This window comes from Homalodisca vitripennis, chromosome 4 (assembly GCF_021130785.1).
Source record: "Homalodisca vitripennis isolate AUS2020 chromosome 4, UT_GWSS_2.1, whole genome shotgun sequence".
Lineage (NCBI taxonomy): Eukaryota > Metazoa > Arthropoda > Insecta > Hemiptera > Cicadellidae > Homalodisca > Homalodisca vitripennis.
Window position 1 is genome coordinate 18,373,556 of NC_060210.1, and position 22,484 is coordinate 18,396,039.

A 22,484-nucleotide genomic window follows, 5' to 3' on the forward strand; every position below is an offset into this window, starting at 1 on the left:
AGTTGTGCAAAAGTTTATGCACAATGACGTAGAAGCAATACAAGCACAATCACTCCCATGATTTCTAACTGAGTGCAATCAAACTTTGAACAATTGTATTGAATATGCCCAGAACCACTTTGCAAGCCAAATGTGTATTCACTGAAGCATATTCAGTGTAAGCCAATAATGTTCTGTATGCCATTCGACGGTATTATTTTTAAAATATTGACGCTCAGTTATTTTAAATTATATATTTCTGAATTAAGTTATGTAATTTTATAGGATTTTATATTCATAAAACATTTGTATTTACTTTATGTGGGCAAGTAGAGTTAAATATATAAACATTCTACATTTATAGAAACCTGCACTGCGCTCTAATTTCTATAACTACTTAGATATCTCTTAATGTTTCACGATATTATTACTATTATTATTCATTTTTATATTTCTGAGTGATATTTGAATATTTTCATATTTTATATATCAATAACTTTATACGTTTACAGTTAAATGTTTACTAGTATTTACCAGCTTGCACGCAATCTGAGTGATAAATAGATAATGAGTATCAGAGGTAAATAATAGTGACTAATCTCCAGATTCGGGAAAAAATGTTGTGGGAATAAATGAGAAACTATGTAATGAATTATCATCTTTATTTAATTCGTTGATGAAAATTGCAGCCAATAAGTAATTGAAACCAATGTTTTAAATCTAAATGCACAGAAGAACAATATTATGTGGATACAGTATGCAAGTGTAGTAACAAAAATTGTATCGGTAGTTAAGTTGAAGAATTATAATTCTTACCTATTGTTCTCACTGTGTAAGATTATGAGTTACTATTTTAAAATATTCCTCAGGTACTAACATATATTTTTACATCATGTATTTTATAAAATGTATTTAATAATATTATATTTTAGAACATAAATTAAAATGCATATACATTTTGACAGTATAATAGATATAAGCAAATTATTTTTCCTAAAGTGTGAAAGTGGTATTTTGTGGTTATGAGTATTGTTTATTTATACCATTATTTTCTGGTTTTAAAATAATTTTTATTGTAAAATCCTAAGTAGGTTTAAATAAGGAAATATAATTTTTTGAGCATTAAATATAAGTTTATTGTCAACATAATGATTTAAACAAGCCCTTGTTTGCTAACTTGGTACCGGCACAAGCGAGAAAAAGGGTAGCGCGTTTAACTGAAATTTAATGCTGTATATCTCTAAATTTAGTAAAGTCTCAGTCATAAATTTTTTATGAGATATTCCTATTTGTATAAAGAACATTCTGTAAAATTTTCATTTATTTTCATTCAGTCCCTTTTTAGTTATTAACCCTAGAAAATTGACATTATTAGGCTTTCGGCCATTTTTGAAAAGCTCTAGAAAAAAAGGAGAGCATTCTCAGGGCTAAAAACTTTTTCAGTAGGTAGTTATATTAGTTTTTCAACAAAGAAATAAAATATTACTAGTGAGTCTCTTTTCCTTCTTAAACTTTTATGTCTTAAAAAGTTAACAATTGATGATTTTCTTCCGAGATTTTGCAGAACAAAGTTTGACCGATTTTCTTGCACAAAAGAAACATTATTATAATGTCAAATTGAAGTTCATTTTATGCTGAACACACTGGTTTTTGGAGTATTCTGATATTTTTAAAAATAGCTTGGCAATTAAACTTTTCACAAACCGCGTATTTTACTAAAATCTGCAAAACCGCCATTTTAAAAATGGCCGCCAGGAAAAAAACTATGGCTTGTAAAATTTTTTCAAATAGTGTTTTTGTGATTGTCTACCCATAGGGAACTCATAATAAAAAAATTTGGCAAATTAAAAATGTTGAGCAACATGACCTGGTGATTTGAAAATGGATTGACCCATTTGTCACCGGTTGTTATTCGGCTTAGTGAACAAAAAAACATCCAGTTTGTTTTTTCTGCCGGCTAATTCAACCCATTTGGACGCAGCCCCTGGATATAGCACTGTTCGGTCCTATGAAAAAATGCTGGCGTAATGTTATGGAAGAAGCAAAATTTCATGAAAGGAATAGCAATGCCTTTGATAAGAGATATTTTCCATCTCATGTGAGGAAAAGCCCTACAAAAACTAGAGCCTAACTTACAGAAAGACATCATTGCAGGTTTTTGACAAGGCAGGAATTTTTCCTCTTAATCGAAAACGTGTGTTGGACCGGCTGCCCCCTGAGCTGTGTGAGGATGAAGATGTTGATGGCAGTCAGGCTAATAGCAGCACTAGTGTAAATGACAGTTTAACAACTTTCTTGAAAGAGATGCGTTATGGTGATGGGAGTGAAAAACAAGCAGTAAGGCCGAAAAAAAGAAAACTGAATATTTTTCCGCAGCCGCAGCGTCACTCTTGCAGATTTTGATGACCCTGACGAGGAAGAAACAGAAAATGAAAGATCTGAAAACGAAGATGTACCAAACAATCAAGAATTTTCTAATTATGATTCTAATGAAGAAGGTTTTTGATATCGAAAAGAGCGATGAAGAGCGTTCTGAAGATTTAGCGGAGTGCATCAGTGAAGGAGACTGGGTGAAAGTGAGATTTAATGTATGATAAGGGGGTAAAGGTTTTTATTGGGAAGGTTTTAGGAATCGAAGATGCAGAATTTATTGGGACATTCCTTCGGCAGTCCAGTAAATGTGACAATATTTTTTTATTTTCCCAATACAGATACAGATACAGATAACTTTATTCATGAGCTTCAAGCACAGAATGGTGTCAAAAATTTTTATAATTACAATTCATTTATTTATTTTTTGTAGTGTAGTGTCAAGTAGCACTGCTGACGTCAGGTCTTACGCGAGCGATGAACTCCTCCATGCTGTATAGTGGGATGTCTGCAAGCCATTGCCGGAGCCTCTTCTTCAACGTGGAGGGTGTGCCTTCTTTTATTGACTGTGGAAGCATATTGTACAGTTTTGCTCCAGCGTATGAGGGTTTCTTTGAGAAAATAGAAGTTCTGTGGATGGGAAGATTAAAGTTGCTATTGTGCCTTGTGTTGTAGTTGTAAAAATTTCTGTTTCTTGGAAGAGGTGATTTTAGAGCGAAATCAACTGTCTCTAGGATGTATAAATGAGACTGCAGTTAAAATTCCAAGGCTTTGAAAGGAGTTCCTGCACCTTTCTCTTGGCTGAAGACCCGCCATGGATCGAAGAGCTCTCGTTTCTGGAGCACCAGCACTCGTTTCAAGTTTTCTTGCTTTGCCCCACCCCAGAATATTATACCATATCTGAGGTGGAGACTCGAAGAGGGCATGATAGCATGTTCTTGTTGCTTCGGTCGGCCGTGCTGATGGCTCGAATACGCTTCAAAACGAAAATTGAAGAGCTCAGCTTCATGCAAAGAGAGTCAACATGGTAGTTCCAAATCTTTTGGGGTCTGAAGGTGAAAAACTTGGTATAACAGAACTAAAAACAAACACAATATAAACAAAAATACAGACAAATTTCGAAGACGTCATGTTGCAAAACGCATTAAATCCTGTGTCTATTAAATCATCCATCGTCAGATATATATTAAATGAAATTTCAAGAAAATGGCTTGGTTTAAGAAAGAAAACTTCTAAATTTTGTCTTGAAATACAGTGTAATTATATCACAGGATTGACATTAGTATATACAAAGTTGTATACTAACTGATACGTTGTGTATATTTTATATATTATAATGCAAACGGGTATATCGAATTTCAAGAATTACTCACTTCCCACAACCATAAAGACAAGTACGATGAATTCAATCACAAAAGGATTTGCTTGTATAAAATACAAAATCCGCTTTCACATAAAAGCTCTCCTGCCCACTCAACGACATCACCACTAAATTTGTACATTTGAGAGCGCATTCATTATTTATTGAACAAAACCAATAATACTTGGATTTTCATCATTTGAAATGTTATCAATATCAGGCATTTATATATTTTTAAAGCGGCTTTTATGTCTTTATTTCCTTTTTACAACTACTTAAAATTAGATAGTTTCTTAAAAAAGGATAGGCCGATACTCTTTTAAAACTTTTCTCTCGACCCTCAAGGGATACTGACCTGCGCGAGGATCTAATCAAGTATAAGGGAGAGAGTTGTCTGCGGTATATCTAAGCCTGATCATAAGTCAAACGTCTTAGACCGCTCGGCCATCGGCTCTTGGGAATTTCATGAAATTCTAGTTTATTTTAAGAAGCTTACATCGTTATGAATTTACAGCTTCACGACAGGAAAGTCTGCATAGCGCGATATTACTAAATTTTAACTTAAACTTAGATCAATCGATAGTGAAACGCCACATAGAAACCCTGATATATTTAACAGTTAAATATCCAAGTAGTGATATTGAGTCCCACAAGTGGGAATGATTGAATATCACCGTTCTGAATTCATAGCTTCACTACAGGGAAGTCTACATATCATCGTTATGAATTCACATCTTCACGACAGGAAAGTCTGAATATCATCGTTATGAATTTACAGCTTCACGAAAGGGAAGTTGGAATGTCATCGTTATGAATTCACATCTTCACGACAGGAAAGTCTGAATATCATCGTTATGAATTTACAGCTTCACGACAGGGAAGTTGGAATGTCATCGTTATGAATTCACATCTTCACGACATGAAAGTCTGAATATCATCGTTATGAATTTACAGCTTCACGACAGGGAAGTTGGAATGTCATCGTTATGAATTCACATCTTTACGACAGGAAAGTCTGAATATCATCGTTATGAATTTACAGCTTCACGACAGGGAAGTTGGAATGTCATCGTTATGAATTCACATCTTCACGACAGGAAAGTCTGAATATCATCGTTATGAATTTACAGCTTCACGACAGGAAAGTCTGAATATCATCGTTATGAATTTACAGCTTCACGACAGGGAAGTTGGAATGTCATCGTTATGAATTCACATCTTCACGACAGGAAAGTCTGAATATCATCGTTATGAATTTACAGCTTCACGACAGGGAAGTCTGAATATCATCGATATGAATTCACAGCTACACGACAATGAAGTTGGAATCACGTGATATCACTACAGAAATAAAGTAAAGACAGTAATAAAAGCAACAGCGATTTAGGAAAGTTATCACCTTGAGAATGGATGTCGCAACAATGCAATATCCCCAGTTTGTCACAGGAATTACTTGTTTAGTGCTGACAAACGCTCTCTGAACTGACCTGGTAATAAATCTGGACTATAAATTGTCCGCATCTGTTCCACGCTCAACTATAGAGTCCTCCTCTATTCGTGCACATTCAATTCACTATCACTATCACTCACTTCAGCAGTGTCCGTGTTGTCGTTCCGCGTAATTTAACATTACACATATATTGCAACAATGGTTTTGAATTATTATAGGTTTGGTGTATAATAATATTCAAGAATCTAATATTTAAACTATCTGAATCGTACCAATGGTATTGAGAAAAACTGCCACATATATAGAAACGTCTAAAACGTCCATAGGACCTACTTACCATAGCGTATTCAAAACCCAGAATGTTTCTCTATACAGAGCGGAAGTTTCATTATAGCAGACAAACAATATAATGAATTATTGGACATTTGATGTAAAAAGTAAGCATTTTCTCGCAAACGGATGTATTTAACCAAATTTACTTATAAGACGTCCAAGATCGAACTATCTTACATTCAAAACCGTTATATTTAATTGTTCAGAAAATATACTTTCGAGTTTAAAAAAGCTTAGAGCACATTAATATCACAACAAATTCAATGATGTGATCAATGTGGATTTAAAAAATCTAAATTATCCCGATTATACTGAGAAAAACTGCAATACATATGGAAATGTCGATAAAGTCCATGGGACCTAGTTTCCATAGCATATTCAAAACCCAGAATGTTTCTCTATACAGAGCGGAAGTTTCATTATAGCGGACAAACAATAATGAATTATTGGAAATTTGATGAAAAAGTAAGCATTTTCTCGCAAACGCAAAAAGTATTTAACCTAATCTATTTACTAGCCGTCCAAGATCGTGATATCTCACATTTATTACCGTTATATTTAATCGCACAAAAATATACATCCGATTTAAAAAAAAAAGCTAAAAAGCACATTAGTACTACAACGATATATTAAAACTATTATAATAACTTTGTTTTTCTGTCATGAATTAAATCTTTCTAAATTAGGATTTCTCCGGTACTTGTGCTTTAGAAGCCCAGCCACTGTTTAATATTTTCGCTAATTTATTGTAAACCATTTAAAAGTAATTAATATGACGCATTTAAATTTTCATTTGTAATATTTAGTGAAGACAGTATAACAGGATTTCAGACATTTGATCTCGTTATAGGGTTACAAAAGGTATAACACAACGTTTTGAGAATTGGGATCTATCCTCTTCGTCAGGTGGGGAGTTATTAGTGCATACAAAAATAAAGAACAGGAAGAAGAAAAGCAGGGAAAGAAAAGAGTTCAACAATACCCAGAGGCTGCTTGGAGTCACATACTCTGCAGTGACAACGCCAGGACTAGACTGCAAGCAGCTTTTTGGGTATGTTTGAACTATTTTCTTTCCCTTCTTTACTTGTTTCTGTGCGTTATTTTTTATGTACTAATACATCCTCCACCTGACGAAGAGGATGGATTCCAATCCCCAAAATGTTATGTTGTACATTTTGTTTCCAAAACTATGGCAGATGTCCGAAATTATGTTATCCTGTCAAACCTTCCATCGTCAATAACAAACTTTAAACACATAATTTAGTAAAGAGTAACAATAGACTCTCCAGGTTTGCTTTAAGACGTGTATTGCCTTTACAAAAACATATCACAAAATGAGGTACACTTCCGGGATACATTCTCTCAAAATCGAAAAAGAGGGGAAGGGCATTGAAAAATGTGAAGTACACCAAAATCCAAGTCCCATTGTTCTGGAAATATTTTTAAGTAGTATTATTTGTCTAAGTTATATAATTAAAAAGTGCTAGGAGGAACGCACATTTTACTGTCTGGTGTATATGTATATTGTACCATTCTGTAAATTTGCCATAAGAGGTAATACGGTTCCACCAACTCACTGGAGTTTAACCTCGTAAAACTGGAAGGTTTCTGGTTGTACGATAATAACATTGTTGAGAATAACTCTGTTGCCTATAAAATTATATATTTCTCGTATAATCCGGCCACATTCTATTTCTACTAGACTAGACAACACGTCAACTCAAAAACTTTACTTCCTTATTATTATTCAGATTTACAGTCAGATAAAACTATTATTTAATGTCTTCCACAAGGAAATCCATCTTGTCAATGACGACCTGTTAGATCTTAGTAAAAGTTCGGAGATAGAAGCATACATTAAATTCGTTGGAACATTTTGGAGGAACTCTGAACTCAGTAGATTGAAACGTTACTACATGTCGCTCACTCAAAGTTTAAAAAACCTATTGAAACAGCTGTATTTTGTTTGAAAAATATTTTTGCGACAGATAATTTACTGACGAATTGCAAAGTTTTGTACAAGCATCTAGCTTTTGGCCATTTTAAATTTTTATCGTTGCACTTCCCTGTACATCTCAGGTTTATCTTATCTAGAGTAAACAAATACTATCAAGGAAAACCACGCGCTGTGCTATTTATAATCAACTCCAGACTGGAATAGACCCAGATCAGCCGGCGCGATAAAGTGAGAGTTGTTTGTTGTGGTGCGTACATGCCGTTTGCAAGGTTGCAGCAGGCGGCGTTGTGGTCACAAGCACGTACGCAGGGTCAACGTACCGTTGGAGGGAGAGGGGATTGGGAACTTGAGTAATCTATCCATTGAGCCCATTATACTACATCACAGACTGCACTCTGCACTGGAACATGGAGCAACAACTTGTAGGTCAGTCGCTTGGATTAATTATACTCTATCTCGTACTTTTCTTCTCATTTTCACTCTTCATCGTGCCTTACAAACTACTTTGTTCCAACTATGTTTACAATGTTAACGCTCAATTAAATGTTCATTTTTTGCACATAGTATAACATTTTTATCGTAACAGCTTGTTTATAATTTATAAACTAATAACTATTAACCGTTATCAATCATTTAGGGTTAATTTTTAATTCTAAATTAATAATTAAGTTTGGTTAAATTGTATTAAACTAATTTATAAAACAAAATAATTTAATATCTTTTTAGCCCCAATGATCATATACAGGGTTACTAAACAAATTCTTAGATATATGTCACTCTGATTGAATTATATAAAAATTTTATTTTACGTATCTGGTGATCATCAACACATTCTACTTAGTTCTTATGTATAACCGTTATTTAAAATAAAATAAATCATGGTTAATTACTGCTGAATTTCAGTAAATACCATAATTTGCTAATTCCCGCAGGAAGTGTGACCTATACAAGTCGTTTTTGTGGGTACCCGATCGAGAGAATTTTGGACCGATCCTAACCACTAGAACACATTTTGAACATTTCTTAAAGGATATCTGTTTGGGGATAGAAACAATAATAAACAATTTTCTTCCAAATTGCTACAAACATTTCGTTCAAGATTATGTTAGATAAGGTCGTAAATGATTTTCAGAGTTTTCGTATACAAGAATGTGAGATTTTTAAATATAGGCTATATTTGTGATAGCCAAGCAAAATTTAAAGTTCCAATAAAATTTAAATATACCTGTACACTCACGCACACAATATACTTGACTGAAAACGAAAACAGGGAATATTCCAATCAGATCCTCTTTCTACATAGACTAACAAAACTTGAGAAACTATGAAAAAATAAAATTATATGTACCTCAAATATGCCACTTCAGTTTCGAATTTACCATAGCGCTTCACCATATTACATTTTATTACATGCTTTCACCAAGACATAATAATTTCGATTTCAGGATTCCTCCACACTGGCCTAAAATAGTTCTTGTATTGTTGAATTCTGAGATATTCAATTAAATGTATGCTGTATGGAAATTGAGATATTTCATTACATATGTTACTTTTCCCAATTTCAGACACCGGAACACTACTCTTAAGACTTCGGTTCTATGTAGTTTTTAAGTATCCTAAAATGGTTTACTAATTGGAATATCTATAAATGATCGTTTAAGATAGTTTTATATGCTATTTAAAGGGGATGTGCTTATGATTACCCTATAATTCAACAGGAAAATGCATAATTAGCAGGATCAAGATGTACTTGTAGCCTTCAAGACGTATTCATGCAAATAAAAACATTCATGTACGGTAATTGCTTTCAACAATTGCAGGCGTTGTTATGACCTGGAGTTGCTTTCACACTATGTCAGTTTGGGTCCCTGACTTTATTAGATATTTATAACGTGAATATAATTATTAATTTATATAAAATAGCACATCCCATAGGAGGCAAGTTTAGTAGAGTATTTTGTATAGTACAGTATTGTTTGTATATTAAGTTATTAATCTATAGTAGTAGCAATAAAGATAAATAATTAATATTATTAGACTATCGATATTTAAATGGTTATACACATTGCATTATCCAAACAAAAACTTTATTAGTTAAGTTAAATAGAGTATATTTATATTTTATAACCTTTTGTAATACTATATCGTTCTGATGAAGAGGTCGTTGAGGGTATAAGATAAACAAGCGGTATTTCTAGTTTTGTACAGTATAGGTATAGATAGTACAAGTATATGAGCACTTGAGGAGCACTTTACAATTACCTTACCGCTTCTGAAGTGTGAAAAATATTATATTTCCTGGTGTTATAGTTTATCATAATCGATCAAATATAAAATTTAGTTATTATTATAATTCTTCACGTTATTTTGGTCTAACGAGAGTAAGTTCGTAATTTCATGATTATTTCTACATGTAAGATTCGTAACAAACAAGTTACTGTACCTCTAATAGCTCGCTATTAGTATTCAAGACACATTATGATTGTAAAACTGGGCTAATTGAGAATTAATTGTGGTTTCGTATAACTATACTTAATTTAATTTCAGATCTCAATAATGCAGTAAATATATTTAATTATAAGTTATTTTATGCTTAACACGCACGTAATAGAGGCGTCATAGAAGAATATTTTAATTGGCTTCTCAAAGAATCTCAGTTATAGATAAGGCGAAGAGCAAACCTGATCCAAATATAGTACAGACATGAATGGTTATGGAACAATTCATGAAATTTGTTTGAAAGACAAACAAATGTGATATCAGGTTAGCCAACACAACATTTCAACAATGAGTATATAATTACAGGAGCATATATAATAAGTTATTAGTGCCTGATCGATAGGAGATATTTGTAAACATTTTTATGTATTATATAAAAACTGGTATTGTCATTTTAAAAATATTCCTGATTCCTAGGAACAAAGTCAGTCCACCAACAATTGGATGCATTACATTTTTTTATATTAAACATATTTCTCTTTTTATAAGTAACATAATATATGTTTTACAAAGTTACTTTGCAAGATGGGATTTATTTTAATGGCTTTTGTAAACATAATGGCTTTTAAATAGTTTTCCACTGGGAAAAGTCCAAGTTTAGGTCATATAAACTAGATATATTGTAAACTACATTGATTACTAGGTAAAATTGCGATATTAATGAGGAAAATCGTCACTTAATTATAACATAGTTTGAGTATCGTTTAACTTCAGTACAATAATTACGCCTAAGTAGTTTTATACATTCGACGCACTGCAGTATCGTACTTTATTGACAGTGTTAGGTCGGACGTTAATAAAGACGGGTAAATATCTGATTATGCCCTGTGTTTTACGTCCAGCAACGAAGTGCCGAGTGCGGAATGAAGTGGAGAGAAATATAGAAGTGGTAGCGGCAGAGGCGGTGAAATATTCAAGCGCAGAGGTGCGGCGACACACTTCGTGTTGACAAGTCCGATAAGTGATTCATGCCGTTCTAAACGAAACTTTTCCCTCTTGTGGACAGAATTTCTTGACAACCTAGATCTTATAAGTTGGAAAACTCAGAGCCATGAGTTACAATCACTGTAAACCGATATCATAAAAAATAAGACTTGTATCCCTTCAAATCAATGAACATTTGTCACGAATTTAAAAAAGTGTTTTAGGTCGATCCTTCTCGTACCAGCACTTACTCAAAATGTCTGCATACTTTACTGAACAAAACCACCTAGGTTCCAAAACCATCCCATGTTTACATTATGAACGAGTTACATTGTTATTATTTTGTACGTGAGTACGTGTTTATATACCTACGAGTACGTACGTGAGTACGTGTTTATATACCTACGAGTACGTACGTGAGTACGATAATGATACCTTTTTATCATTATAAGATTTTTTTAGTTAATATTCTTCAATAAAGTTGTACTTTTTGTTGTTAATACTGAAAGTTTTTACAGTAAAATATTTAGTTTTATTATTATTAAAAATTAAGAATACGCCTTTTATTTGTTCAAGTTTCTATATGAGGTTAAACGTACGAAAAGGCCATGAGGCCCTAATTTCGCCTCAACTGATATTACCGGGTATCTTAAAAGTCCACCCTACTCCCTATTAACTTTCTAATGAATAGAGATGGAGTGATTAACTATTAAGATGTGTATATGATGAAACTTTTTAAAATGAACTCCTAGCTGGTAACTGGACTGAATGTATTACATACTAACTGGTAAACAATAAGAGAAGGCATAGCAAAACCAGCTATTGGTATTCCCAGGACTTCCTAATGGGCTTCAGTGAGACAAAGCAAAACCTGCTATGTTAATTATGATTGTTGATGTTTGTTGATTCTTGTAATAACTTGTTTTATAAAGAAACAGGATTTTCCGGACATTTACAATCTTTCAGTGATATAAAAAATTAGTAACACTACATCTCGAGATCTGTAATCTGATCTCTTCTTCAGGTAAATAACTAACCGATTACATAATTAAATACTAGGTTAAAATAAACAAATCATACCAGAGCGTTGCGACACCCTTAATTCAGGAATCACAACCACCATGTGTGTGTCAACTTCACTAACGTTTAACACATGTACTTGAGAAAAAACAAAATAATTAGTGTTGTATTTTGTTTTGTCTGCGAAAAAATCCTGTTTCCTTCACAATCCTTCCATCGTCAAAAACAAACTGCAAACAAAGACTTGCTTTACGATATCTTTACGTAAGTTCTCAAAATAACTAGTGAGTGAAGGTTCTATCTGCCTTACAATAACTCTAAATGTAACTTAAACTGTGGGGGTTTTAAAAACCAATTCTAAATTTAGTTGGCCACCAAATGTGATAGAGTAACATTAGATACCTGCAGTTTGCGCTATTGTTCTTCTTTTATATTGCCTTTAAATTGAGATGCTAGAAGTTCTTGTTTAAAAAATTATACTTAACCCCAAAATACGCCATCTAGGGGGAGGGGCCAAACATTTTCATACATAAAAAACTGCTCAGGTGGTCATATAAACATCCTCCAAAGTAAGTAAATCACTTCATCTCTATTCTCAAGAAAGTTAAAAATGGAGGGAGATGGAACTTTTAAGACACCCGGTATATTATTTAACGTAACATCAAGGCAAACTACTATGGCTCGTGAAATACAGTTGACATATAACTCCGTTATTTATGAAACTAAAGAAATAACCAGTTTTATAAACATTTCTTACATGTAAAATGGTTTTAGAGATATTGAGTACACGTCAATCACATGAGAATATACTAATCATATTCCAGTTGTCATATAAATCTAGCTACTTCTTCCGACTGAACCGGAAGAACTATTTTATTTCTTAACACTTTTATTGAATGATATTATTCTATGGTTATAAGTTTTCAGTATCATCATTATAATAGTACACTAACGTTATGATCTTTCAATATACCAGTGAATAATAGTACAGTGGAGAACTTAATGAATTATTTGAAAATTTGTAAGTAGTGCAAAAAATTATTTTAAAATTCAATTAAATTTTAATTGTTTTAAATTTAAGATTTTTAAATGGTGCAAATTAATCATTTCCATATGGATCAAATCTTTTAGTTCACCTTCAGACATGTTTCATATTAAAATGTAGAACTTGTAATGTAATGTAAAACTGCTGTATACTGAAATGTTTTTCAATCATACAGCGTTCAAAAATTTCAAAGAGCGTTTTCAAAGGAAAAGAGATACCTGGATTACCCAGGATATTCTCAAATCAAGAGAAAGGCTCGTTTTATCATTCGATATATGTAGGGACAGAAAACGAACAATTCAAACTTCTTTCGAAATTTCAAGCAAAATTATCGAAAAGAAATAAGGATGGCCAAGGCACGAGATGTCGAAACCAAACTGAGACAATCAGACAATTTTTCAAAAAGCGCTTGGAACATTATAAAAAAAACAGCACAAAACAACAAAGTTTTTTCAAAATTTTTCAATTCCAACACTTTAAAACAACAAATAAAATAATTGATGATCCGTTTGAAGTGGCAAGTGAATTTAACAAATTTTTTTCAACTGTGGCTGAACCAGACGACTCATTTTCGGATAGCCCTCGCGATGATCCATTGACGAGACCGATCTCATCTATGGTTCTTTTTCCTGTGAGTGAGGTGGAGGTGGCCCGTATCGTGCGGGATTTGAGACCGAAAAAAATCCAGTGACACCAATGGCATGTCTGTGTGGTTGCTCAGGGGTTGCTTCAAATACCTCTTGACTCCAATCACCCGACTGATCAATCTTTCATTTGCTCAAGGGTATTCCCGTCAGCATTGAAGATTGCCAAAGTTATACCAATTTTCAAAAAGGGACGATGCTTGCATTCAAGCAACTATCGTCCAATTTCTATACTCCCAGTTTTCAGCAAAATTTTTGAAAAAAGCTTTTCTCAAACAATTTGAAGAATTTCTTGATCGTTACGAGGTTCTATGTCCCGAACAATTTGGGTTCAGAAAAAACAAGTCGACAATCGATGCTGTAAAAACGAATCTCATTTACAATGTAGTCGAGGGCCTGGAGAGGCGAGAGCACGTGCTAAGCATATTCCTCGACCTCTCTAAAGCTTTTGACTGTGTGCATCATGCAACACTGTTGCACCAGTTGTGGTCAAGTGGTATTCGGGGACTGCCGCACGATTGGATCTCGTCTTATTTAAAAGATAGAGAGCAGTGCGTGCAGATTGCTAGTGTCTTGTCAGGCAAAGTTAAAATGCCCTACGGTGTCCCACAGGGATCAATATTAGGGCCAGTCCTTTTTCTAATTTACGTCAACAGATTGAATTCTGCAATCCAGAATGGAAAATTGATTCAATATGCTGACGACACGACTCTCTGCATCAGATCAAAATCAAAAAACGAACTTGAAATGGAGTCATTCATTGAGTTGAATTCATGCATCGAATATTTCTCCAGAATCAATCTGAAAAACAAACAGTTCAAAATCAAACGTCATACATTTTTGCCTTCGGCAACAACAAGGTCAAGAGCTTCGACCCGCGGTGATGGTGGACGATTTCCTTCTGGAAGAAACAGACTCCATTAAGTTCCTTGGAATGTACCTTGATCGGGGGCTGACATGGGACGATCACATTGAAAACGTTTGCTCTAAGGTCGCTTCGGGAATTTATGTCCTGCGCAATCTTGCAAAATTTTGTTCGTTGGATGTATTAAAATGGCCTATTTCGGTCTGATACATCCACATTTGACATATGGCTTGAGATTGTGGGGAAGCTGTTCCAAATACAGATTTGAAAGAGTTTTCAGATCGCAAAAGAAAGCCGTAAGAATTCTTTCAAAATTAAACCCCAGAGAGTCGTGCAAATATGCCTTTAGGTGAGCTTGGATTGCTGACCCTTCCCTGTCTCTATATTCTCGAGGTGGCCTTGTACTGCCGATTTAAATGCGAGTTGGTGCAGGGTAGGGATGTCCACCAATATGGGACTAGAGGCAGGAATAACTTTCGAGTCGAACAGCACAGAACGGGCAGCTTTCGAACACTTACCATCTCAAGTTGGAGTCGGACTAATCAATAGGCTCCCTGAAGGCATCAAACAACTCAATGAAACAAAAAAATTCAAAACTCGACTAAAACATTTTTCTTATGTCAAAGGCATTTTACTCAACTGATGAGTTCATGATGGGCCGCTGGGATGAAAAATTTTTGAAATTAACAACCACGAAATCCCGGTTCTGGTACATACAAGAATCGTATTGCATTGTATGTATTTACCTTGACCATATCATTTATCTGATGTACTTATCTACTTTATATAGTTACGTTTTGACGCATGCCATGCAATATTGTAATTGTTTCACGCAATAAAGGATATTATTATTATTATTATTAATCATCCATAATTCTTTGGTTACAAACCATAAAAATTTAAAAAAAAGGTGTAAACCGTATAAATAAATAAATCATTTTACCATCATTTCAATGAAGTAATTTACACATTCTTGAGTTGGCTCTTTAATGTCCAAAAGTGTGGACAAATTCACCTCTGTCAATTTTGATATCAATTGTATACTAAAAATAAAATCTCAACAGGTGGTAGTAAAACATGTTTATTATTAACCTTCCTAAAAATATAAACAGCCATTTATTGTAGCAATATTATTGATTTAAATGAAAGCCATGTAATATTATTTAAACATATTAAAGCGCGAGGAAGCGTGTCGGGTTCCCTGTTCTGATATTGGCCAGGCTACTTTGATCTGTGTGACCTCATTACTATAAATGAATGCTAATACTTTGCTCCTTAATGCTGAACAGACCTCTTGAACTTTGATTACTTTCGTATGATCAGAATAAATTTACTCATTTTACACTTGAAAGTGTGTCACTGTCCAACACACAGTAGAGGTTGAGTCGCTTTATCCTACAGACGCTTAATGGCACATTCCTAGGTATAATGCACATTCATGAATGAATCACTCATAATGGCTTTATAATTACATTGTAAATCCATTAGGAGTGTAATCAGGGGCCATTATAAAGCCACTGGAGCAAATCTCAATACTATTATGACTACTGGAAACTTATATGTGTAATGGTTTTAATTATAATTGCATTTTTTTCTGTAACTATCTTTTCATACACCACTAATGAAATGTATTTTAAACTTTTGTCTTATTCCGCCTCCCCATGGGAAGCTTGTGTGTACGAGGATCTTATCAAACAGAATAAAGAGACCGGTCGCTTCCGTAACAGTTCGACTGTTCTGATAAAAATTGTTATAGCAGATAAAATACGAACCTGCGGACCACCGACTCTCATAAATTATAAATTAAATATTATACTTCTTTATTACTTTCTATTCATGGGTTTGGCCTGCTTTGTGCACAAACGTAAAGCAACATTTTATTGTGTTCACATACAAGTACTCAACAGGTTATACAAATGGACAAAAGTGTAACCAATAACTCTTAAAAACTGCAGCTAAACATAATTTTAAGGAGATAAGAGGTATTTTATTATTATTCACACTAAACTTTTTTAAGGGAAAACTTTCCAAATTCAGTTGCAAATTTGTATTGACCTCTCCCAGAATCGGAGCTGTGACTCCTCGGTTAGACAGCCGCAGCCTTACTACTACGCTAAGCTGGTCGCTCCAGTGTTTAGGCTTAGTTTAGCTAGATACAAGAATATTTATTCAAACCGAAACATCGTTTTATAGCTTGGGAATACTGTCATAGGCTAAAGCATTAAAGTTTGAAACTCACTCCATGAGTATAATCCAACCATCAAAATAAAGTAAAGGCAATCACGATTAAACATGTATCGTATATGTATCTACAGCAGATGGTAGTTATATGGTGTGTAGTGGGATCAAATAGAATCCGAAATGATCCCCCCACCCCCCCCCCCCCCCACCCCCCCCCCCCCCCACCCCCCCCCCCCCCCACCCCCCCCCCCCCCCACCCCCCCCCCCCCCCACCCCCCCCCCCCAATTAATTTTTACACTTTTACAGAGGCCCAATATGTGATTAAAAACCAAATCTTTTACTAACCTCAATTTTAACACATGAATTGAACTTAAGTCTTCAGAAAAAAAAAGAAAGAAATAGAAAAGGATTCAGGAGATCAAACTTTTACTACGCCCATAAGTGTATTATCATACGATTTTTGTGTGATAATAAATATTTTTTTCCTCTGATAGTTCTTGAATAATTTCAATGATAATAGGAATTTGGGTTATATTTTAGATCAGGGCTGGAATCAAAATTATTTATAGAATTAGAAATAGCCAAATATTGAAAACCCCAAAAACATAGAACCAAAATTTAAAATTTGGATTAACAAATTTATTTTTTGTACATAATTGAAGAGATAGAAATCCAACAAATTTGTCACAAACTCGTTGGAGGTCTTCTGCTTTATTTTTATTTTCAATATTCAAAACCAGTACACAAATTTGACATACCTATTTAAAATTGGCATGTTGTGTTTCAAACATTTTGAATATAACTTATGAGTTAATGATTTTCAGATGAAATTTAGGAGTAAAAATCAAGATCAATCCCCTTTGAAAATTTAAACCTTTGGTTACATTATTATAATCGAATGTATAAATGAGAATATTTAAGCAGATCTATTAGAAATTTTAAACCAAGCGAAAGTGTTTATTAGCAATGATCAGATGTGTTAACCAATAAGACCAACAATTCGCTCTTTTTATTTTTTGATATTTTTATGATTTTATGAAATATTTAAACTTTTGAAGAAGAGTAGAAATTTCTGTCAGTATTTTTGAATTTCAACGTTATAATTTTGCAACAAGTCTTTGTGCTTTTCCCGGGATGGTCAGTTATCATTTTTTGTTTTCGTAGTTATAATATTTTAAATTTTATGACATAAACAAATTTTAGTTGCACAAATTCTAACTTGTTTTTTTTTTTATTAAACGATTACCATTTTCTCTTAGTAAGTAAAACACATTGTTATATTTTTTCACTGCTCTAATGTTTACATCAATGATAATTTTACCAATATATCGAAGGCTTAACGTAAACGACCTCAATATATTGAATTCCTTGATAAATCAGAATTTTGTCATTTCCCTTGAATGTGCCCCAAGCAGCCTTGATATATCAAGGTTCCACTGTATCAGTTAGTATTTCAATAACAAAATAAAGATTTATTATTATTATTTATGTTCCAGGGCTACTTCCAGAGAGTGTTGGCCATCCGGACCACAAAGATGGCTCAGCAGACTGCCTTATGGGCGATGGTGGGGTGCCTGCTCATGGGTATACCGGCTCTGCTGTTTGGGGTCATCGCTAGAGGCACAGGTCAGTGCACCCTGATATTTTACATGGAGTCTGCACAGAAATAATGCTTAGTTACAATATTAATGTCCCTGTTCATATTGTCTTGATACTTTGCTAACACACTGTAACAATGAAGGGATCTAAGCTAATATTCAATTTCAGCAGCTGCAATAGCAATCAATTGCTATTCTGTTAAAAGTGTTTTTAATGTTTATACTTCAAAACTGTTTCCTCCACCATTTAATTTAAGCTCACACCTCTGATCTAGTGTTCAGATTAAGAAAACTTCTACTGTTTCTCTATGATTTTTAATGCAGTGAAAATAAGGTGTAAACAACCTAACTTATAACATATAAAGTACAGTATTTAACAATTTAAGCACCATCCGACTAGTCAGCCAGCTAAAAACCAATTTGTACTATAGAAACACAACCTATTTTTCTTAAAATCAAAAGAGGAATTTATTCTAAGGAAAAAATTGATCATTGGCCATTAATGTTGGTGGAGTCAAAGTGGGAGGGTATCAAATGGGTTAAAAATATGAAATAATAATTTTTCTCTGATTATATTTCTTCTAGCTTTATGCAATCAAAATGGCCTTGAAATGCATAAAAAAATACTTATATCATTATCAGATAACTAGATAAAGAGGCAGACCTCACCTAATTTGTGGTCAAGCTAAAAATATGTAATTTAAGAACAAATCATCATTTTCAGTATTTAGCCTCCCATTTCAACGTTCACCAAAACTAGTGAGGTTGAGGATCTTCTTTCTTAGAGAAATTCCTCTCACCGATTTGGCTCTCTGGTCCTGGACTATAATGGGGTCTTTGAGGTCTATTCAAAAGGCCCAATAAAATAACTCTAAATCCAGAAGGTCTTAGGATAGAATTATTATGGATCTAATTACTGAAAATCCCATGTTCTTAGATTTACTGGCACCTCCTCCTTTCCCCTCCCCCCCCAAATCACAAAGATAATTTTTAGAGGAATTTTTAACCAAACGCTTCCTCTTAACAAAATGGTTTAATTCACAGTTATTTATTCTTTTTAAAACGTTCAAATTGAAACAAACTTAAAATTGTCCCTGATTTGACGCTAGCCATACAATATTGTGAATAACAGCAATAAAAGTAATTATTATCTATAATACAATCAAATAATAATTTATGTCAGTCTATGTGTTCTTCTGAGACTAAGTCAACTTAAAGTATTTTTTCAGATTGGACTCATGTGGATGGTTTTCGACCGAAACATGACTTTGAATGACTCCAATGTTATCCTGCCAAGAGTTCTAAGGCATCTAACACCTCAGGTAGGTTTCGGAAGAAAATATAAAATGATTTAAAGGAAGTGGAATTCAAATCTCTTATTGTCTTATCACACACTACATGTGTGTTCTCTGATAGCTTAAATCTATGCTGGTTCAAAGGAATAATTTAATTAGATCAATTATATCATAAAGGGATAGGATTTGGTAAGGCAAGTTGAGGTTATACAGTTAAGAGAATACTAAAAATAAAATAAACTATTAATGGTTTCATTACTTTTGCTCGATCGTCTTAGAGATGTTTTGTTCATGTCATTGTGTTTCTTTTGATGTTATCTTTTAAATGACATGTCACAAGATAGGGGTTACAATTTGAAAATTTAAAGTGACTCCCCCCTACACCCCTTTGTAAAGGGGGGGAAATATTTGTATCCTTCAAAAAGTCCAAAAAGTATTTTAATAGGAATGTTGAAGATTGTACATTGTTAATTCAATCCGTTTGAAATTTACCCAGGCGTATCAGGACTTAATTTACACCCTAAGATGCAAGGGGTTGTTTGCCCATAACGTTTGCTAGACAGTAGACACGTCATATAGATATTCTATTCATGTAATTGTGTTTCAATTAAATATACCATTAAAATGATATGCCACAAGATAGGGGTTGCAATTTGAAAATTTAAAGTCACCCTGTACCGTAATTTGAAAAGGGGGATGAATTTTTTTATTATTCAAAAAATCCAAAAAAGTATTTTAATAAGTATGGTGAAGGATATTCATTGATTTCTCAATCCATTTGGAATATATCCAGGCATATCAGGACTTAATTTACACCCTGATATATATATATATATATATATATATATATATATATAATATTTATATATATATATATATATATACAAAAAGTTAACAATTAAAAGAATTAGAATATTAAAACCCATCACCTGTCAACAAGCAGAAATGACATACATAATTTTAAATTTTGGGAAACCAAAATTCATCTAGCAGAGTCTGGGGTTACTGAATATTATTCATTACAGAAGAAACTCTGGTTGGGAAGGATTTCTTCCAGAAAAAATTTGAAAATCAAGATCTTTAAATAAATATTTAGTGTAAGATTCTCAATTACTTGGAAAAAGTTGATATTAATCTTTTTGAAGTCAACTCCTAGAGCAGTCAAGTTTATGTATGGAATATTTCCTAGAAGAGCTAATTTATACTAGCCAGTTCAGGATCTACATGGGTGCAGCAAAAACCAATGTGTCACTTACTTCTGGGCAACCCAATGAATGGCACAACACTAACCACCTTTTAGGATCAAGTGCTATGTGAGTTTTCTCACCTGAGTGAATGGCAACAACAATCTCTTAGAGATGTAGAAAATTGCTGTAGTAACCAGACTAAGACAAAAGCTTGCATGTGGTTGTTTAATGTGTTCCTCCAGAGGCATGCTCCATAATAATAAGTGTGGGTCTTCAGAATAATGAAAAAAAAATTGTGATTAAACTATCAAAAGTGAATCAGAAGTGATGGTTTTTACTATTCAGTATTTTATTGTCAGTATTTTTATTTTATTGGTCTTTGGTCTGAATCCAATGAAGTATTTTCATCCTTGACTTATACTAGATAAAGAGCGTTCTTGCCTGATCGATTTAAGTGCCCAAATATCAATCTTCTTTGTAAGAGATGATTTAATTTCATACGATGGCAACTGCATTTGGGACAATTGCTTTTTCCTCATTGTCATCAAACATATATTTTATCTTAAAAAACGTGATTTAAAAAATATTCCTGAAAGTTTTTTTTGTTTTATTGCAATTAATTTTTCTCTGAGTACAATAAATGTCCTCAAATCATCTATGATGCTCTTGATGCAAATTTACTTAATCAAACGTAACATCTTGATGAAGGACGATTTTAATGCTCTGGCTTGAATGTGATGAAAAGTCCTCAATTTTTATTCCAGGGCTAGAATAAGCCAAATAATAGAACTGGTTCCATCCAGTCTCCAAGAAGAACCGAAAACTCACTAAGCCTGAGTGATTTATGGTATTCTCCTGTTCATTATCACATATATACAGAATACCATTGCTAGTGTTAATGTTTAGGTAGAATTTATTTAATACAACGGTTTCCTTACATCTAGAAAACGGCAACAGCAACACCAATTCCAAAAACAGCACCCAAACTCTAGTTTTATCCAAATTTTTATTGTAGCCAATTATGCTGTATTTTTTGGTATGCAGTTTTCTATATAGGAAAATTTTTCTCTCCGCTCAGCGCAGTTTCATGATAGATCATTTGACTTATACAGCTTTGTCATCAGTTTCAGGATTATTTAATTCTGCAGTCTAGTAACATGTTAACACTTTGAGTCCCGGGTTCTTAGTAATATTTATATGTGCTGTCCCAGCCATTTCAAGGGTTTTTTAGTTAAATTGTAAAAAAATTGTAAGTTATAGTTTCTTAGCAACCAATATATCAAATTTAAAAGCAGAAAAAATATAAATAAATAAACTATTAAAAATGTTACGTATCTTTTTTGAAGTCAATACAAATATATTGAGTCCATAAAAAAGTGTGTAAAATACTGAAGAAAAAAAAATTGGAACATAAACTCATAAATTTATTTGCACATTTTTCTTCTTGACTATTTTCTGCTAACCATAACATATTACACATCAAAATAAAGCCAAGAAGTTGTAGTCCAAATATATATGTATATATATCCAAGGTAAATATATCAACTTTTTTTTAAATCAATGAAAATGTTGAGTCCATAAAAAGTGTGTAAAATATTGAAGAAATAAAAATTGGAACATAAAGCATAAGTTTGTTTATACATATTTTTTCATGATTCTTTTCAGCTAAACCATAACATATTACACATCAAAATAAAGCCAAGAAGTTGTAGTTCTAATATATTTATTTATAACCAAGGTAAATAACACAGATGAAAAGTTGAATAGAGAGAATGT

General features: G+C 33.2%; 1 protein-coding gene across 1 annotated transcript in view; it reads left to right on the forward strand.

Moving 5' to 3' along the window:
* Positions 1–22,484, forward strand: part of LOC124360958 (high-affinity choline transporter 1-like) — a 138,377-nt gene that overhangs the window by 103,718 nt on the left and 12,175 nt on the right. The window contains exons 7-8 of the mRNA XM_046814994.1: positions 18,125–18,254; positions 19,445–19,548. Of these exons, the coding sequence (XP_046670950.1) occupies positions 18,125–18,254; positions 19,445–19,548 (234 nt within the window). The remainder of the gene's footprint in view (positions 1–18,124; positions 18,255–19,444; positions 19,549–22,484) is intronic.